This window comes from Poromitra crassiceps, assembly GCF_964638095.1.
Source record: "Poromitra crassiceps genome assembly, chromosome: 8".
NCBI lineage: Eukaryota > Metazoa > Chordata > Actinopteri > Beryciformes > Melamphaidae > Poromitra > Poromitra crassiceps.
The window spans coordinates 15802014-15807013 of NC_139629.1; the positions used below are offsets into that span (position 1 = coordinate 15802014).

The 5000-nt window shown below is 39.9% G+C and overlaps 1 protein-coding gene across 1 annotated transcript in view; it reads left to right on the forward strand.

The window, feature by feature from the left end:
• dcc (DCC netrin 1 receptor) overlaps nt 1-5000 on the forward strand; it is a gene marked incomplete at both ends in the record, with an annotated part of 118699 nt that overhangs the window by 76850 nt on the left and 36849 nt on the right. Inside the window, one exon of the mRNA XM_083641075.1 lies at nt 3203-3344. Coding sequence (XP_083497201.1) covers nt 3203-3344 — 142 coding nt within the window. The remainder of the gene's footprint in view (nt 1-3202; nt 3345-5000) is intronic.

Genomic DNA, 5000 nt, shown 5'->3' on the forward strand with positions numbered 1-5000 from the left:
TTCGATTTTTCAGGAGTTGACATGTATCGTCTTTTTTGTCCTAATGTAAAGCAGCTGTGAATGTGACAGCATTCGGTTGCGGCTGCTCCTGTCCTATTCCAACAACTCAACTTGTTGAGAAGAAGAATGCAAAGAGTCGCATTTGGAAATATCAGTCCCCAAAGTCCCATCTGCAAAAAGTGTGAAAGGGAGTTCCAAACCAAACTGGGTAGCACATCCAATCTCGCCAAGCAGCTGAAAGACAGGCACCCAGACCTGTTCAAATAATTCAAGGTGGGTTACTTCTTTCAAACGGTGTAAAATAACACGTTTAACAACATATCAAACAGACCTTATCCTGTCACATTCGTTTTTGAGATAGCTGGCAATGCATTGTGTAACCAAAAAACGTTTGCGCTAACGTTAACGTAACGTGTTTTGTAATGGAATCATTATGGGACCCGGCTAATACCTGGTACAGCGTTAGCTAGCATAGTGTAACACGTGTGCATGCAATGTTTGTAATGGAAACATTATGGGACACGGCTAATAGCCGGACTTAGCCATAGTTCAACATGGCATCAAAATAAATACAAGCTTCTTTCGGGTGAAACATGTCCGTGAATTAAAACTAGCTACATAAAATTGCTTGCACTCTACATGTGTGTATGTGCAGTTGTCTTTATCATCTCTTTATTTTAGTAAATCTCACTGACGTTACTTTCCATTTAACAGTATGCGAGAGATGAAGATGAAGAGGAAGGCACAAGTCGCGGAGCCCAAAAGACCACCCAGCAGACAATTCCTGATGTTTTTGAAAAGCAGAGGAAATATGACTCGCATGAAGCAAGAAAGTGTGATAGGGCATTGGCAGAATTCCTATGCATCGATCAAATACCAATATACACCGTTGAAAAAAAAAGGATTCCAGCAATTCTGTGAAATAAATTAAATTATAATATTTAATATAATAATAAAATTAAATACTTGAGGGCTACATGCCACTGGTGTTGCACTGTCTGTACTCACTGCCATACAGAGTTGAATGTAAGAAGAAGTAAGCAGAAGCACATTGTTTTGTTTTAAAGTTGAAGGCTACATGCCATTTGTTCATTGAAAATAGTTGCATACTTTAATAAAGGAGAATATGTTCAAGAAATATCAGTCTGTTTTTTTTACCGTGGTACCGAAATTGGTACAACGGCCCTATGCCAGGTTTCGACCTGGCCTTGTTTAAATAGTATCTCTCGTAAGTCATGATACAGTGGGCAATACAAAATAAAATGAAATTCATTCTCCACTTCCTTCAACTCACAATATTCACAAATCCTATCCTCCTCCGCCGTCCCTCTGTATCTGCCTGTTTCAATATGTAAAGGCAGGATACCACATCGTAACTGAGCACATAAGGACCTCTTGCTTTTAGGTAAATTAAACATAACATATTTTTCACATTTAAATTCATTTTTAAATAAACAATAAGTTCTTAATTTTGGCTTCTGCCATATTTCTTCCGTCCAAGACTGTAACCAGTTAGCACGGATCTGAGATTTAAACAGCTCTACATTTATACACATTCTTTGAGAGTAATATTCTCCAAAACCACACTCCTGAAACAAGTCATACATATCTGAGACCCACTCCCCTTCAACAGACAGGTCCCAGAAGAAAATCTGACTAGCAACCCTATTGGATGATAGGTCCAGCAGTCTGTTCCATAGGTTCGCCATGCTGGCTTTCCATCTGACCACACAAGGGTCCCACCCCATTTCTCCACTAACTGCTGGAAGAGGAGCATATTTATGAAGACCCAAAAAAAAGCGAATTGCCCGGTTCTGGACACGCTCGCTTAACACAAATCGTTTAACACCCCAAACACTAGAAACATAATCTAACACAGGGCATACACAGGTGTGTGTGTGTGTGTGTGTGTGTGTGTGTGTGTGTGTGTGTGTGTGTGTGTGTGTGTGTGTGTGTGTGTGTGTGTGTGTGTGTGTGTGTGTGTGTGTGTGTGTGTAATAAGGGCATACACAGGAGTGATACAGTTTATCTAACACAGGGCATACACAGGAGTGATACAGTTTATCTAACACAGGGCATACACAGGAGTGATACAGTTTATCTAACACAGGGCATACACAGGAGTGATACAGTTTATCTAACACAGGGCATACACAGGAGTGATACAGTTTATCTAACACAGGGCATACACAGGAGTGATACAGTTTATCTAACACAGGGCATACACAGGAGTGATACAGTTTTGAATAAGTAAGGTGGCCTAAATCCCTCAGAACTTTGGTCTTACCTATAACACCTCCTAGAGCCCTGCTTGCAGAGTCTGCCAACATAGAAACACCAGGCAAAAAAGACAAGTGGTCATCCAAAAATAAACCGAGGTACTTGTATTTGTCAGTGAATTCAAGCTGTGTGTCACCAATAGAAAACACAAACTGACTTCTTGCGACACCCGGCTTTCTGAAGTGCATTATTTGTGTCTTCTTTTGGTTAACACACATCTTCCACCTGTTGCACCACTCGTTGACACATTTCAACATCACTTGCAGATCATCTTCACATTCTGAAAGCAAAATAATATCGTTAGTAAGTAGCCTCTCACTCAGCAAGAAAGAAGCTGCTGTCACAGACGTGACTGTGGACTGGACTGGACATGAGCTCACACGTGTGAATACTGTTTTGGGCATAAACACGCCCCCATAAACACAAGCGAGATGATGCCAAGTGCAGCGGCCCGACACGCCCACAATTAGGGCTTTGCGCGGCGCTATTCCAGCGCAAAACGGGCGCTAACGCAAAATTACCGCCTTTGCGACGATAGAGCCCTAACTCACAGATATGTCCATTCATTCACTATCACTCCACTGAGATGCCCATACATTCACACTAATATGACTAATATTATCACATGACCTCTGCTTTAGGGGAAATGTCAGGGGTTATTTGCGGTTGAATTTATACTACATATACATATACATATTATATACATATTATATACATATACATACATATTTACGGAATGAAGATCACAGACGGTCCCCAGGTAATAGTCCTGTGTGAATAGTGCTGTGTGTGTGTTCTGTATCTCCTATTATCAGACTGGTTGTCTTCTCGGGTCTCTCCAGCTGCCTCCATCGATCTCCATGCACTGCATTGTTTTCCTACGTGTTTATTGTTTTCTTATTGTTTATTGTTGTTGTTTCAGAGCATCAAGGTGTCATGGCAGCCGCCGCCTCGCAGCACACAGAACGGTGTCATCACCGCCTACAAGATCAAATACAGGAAGACCGGTCGCCGTGGGGACCAGGAAGCCATCGAACCCAACAACTTCTGGTACCTGTTCACAGGTAACTCACTCACTCACTCACTCACTCACTCACTGACTGACTGACTGCTTTTTGTTTAGTTTGAATGTTCTGTTCTGTCATCATTATGATGTTGAACAAATGTTTGTTAGTTTGTTTTTGAATAATTTGGAAAACAACGATAATATACAGCACACATGTTGTATGGAGTACCGCAAGAATGAGTCCGGAAGAGCCGCATCACCGAATCACTTTGCCTCAAAACAAAGGGTAGCTACTAATAGCTAGCCTCACAAACAGAGTGACTGTCTGTCTGCTCCTGGCTGCACGGCACCAGTGTCATGGAATATCGGATTCGGGATTCGCAATAAAAAGAGGACTTGGAAGTGAGCGAGGATATATACTGAAGTGGAAAGTTCTGGAAATATGTGTTTTATTCCAGCATCGGTTGTACTACGAACCAAGTTAACGTAGCACGAGCTCCAGGGCTGTGCAGGGAGCCAGGAGGGACTATTTTATTTCGCCACACATTGAATGACTGTTATGAATAACAGCCAATTAATTTGGACTTGTCTATTACTTTCATATTTGCCATACGTGTACCATTTTATAAAAGAAATAGCTCACTTCAGACCATGATATATCCTCATTATACCACACCTAAGGGTGAAGCGCGACCCGTAGGTGTGGTATAATGAGCATATACAGTACCAGGGCCTGTTTTGAGCTATTCTGCCCTCCAAATCAAAACCGCAGTAACTACAATTTTGGTCAAAATTGAGTTATTATTGAAATTGAACTTTTAGATATTTGTTTTATCATGTGACAAATTTTCTAAGTTCAGTCTTGCTCTATATTTGAGAAAACAGAGTATAAAAGTTGCAGTAACTACAAAATCCAACCAAAAACCAGACAAAACTGCAGTAACTACACTTACTGCAGTTTGATTTGCTTTCACAGAGCTTCAGCTGGACTTAAACAGAGATAAACGCAGTAACTACACTTTGAGGTGTAGTTACTGCGGTTCAGACTGGTTTTTGGTTGGATTTTGTAGTTACTGCAATTTTCCCGCTCTTTCCATAACAAAGCCCAACATATCAATCACTCATAATGGCACAATCTGTTTAGTTAATCCAGTCAATTCCCAATATGAGAGCACACTGACAGCTGTCCAAATTGTTAATGAATGAGTCTTCAGTGTCTTTAAAATCGTAAATGCTGTATTCCTAGCTAATAATCCATAAGAGATCATCCAATAAAGAAGTGAATTGTGTTCTCCACTGGGAAGTGTTAATCTGGCTGTAGATAGTGATAATTGTTTGGTAACACTACCTAGCTCATCAGGACAATCCTTTTAATTGCTGCATAAATTATCAGCATTCAGACTCAGTCTGTAATTCATTTTAATCAAAATAATTGTAATATGCTATGTAATACTGTATGTTCTTGTATGAATTATCAAATTCAAAAATTCAGAAAACCTGTTCTAAATTAAGATAATAAAACAACTGTGCTCATTAATTAATTGTGTCAGAATGATGACCAAAAAGCAACACCAGTGGTGAAGATTACATCAACTGACTTCAGGATTCCCTGAATTTATCTGTTACTCATCCATTTAAATGTTTTAAACATGTAAACAATAAAACAATTAAATACAGATATGATGTGGTATCGAAATCAAAACCGATTACAATT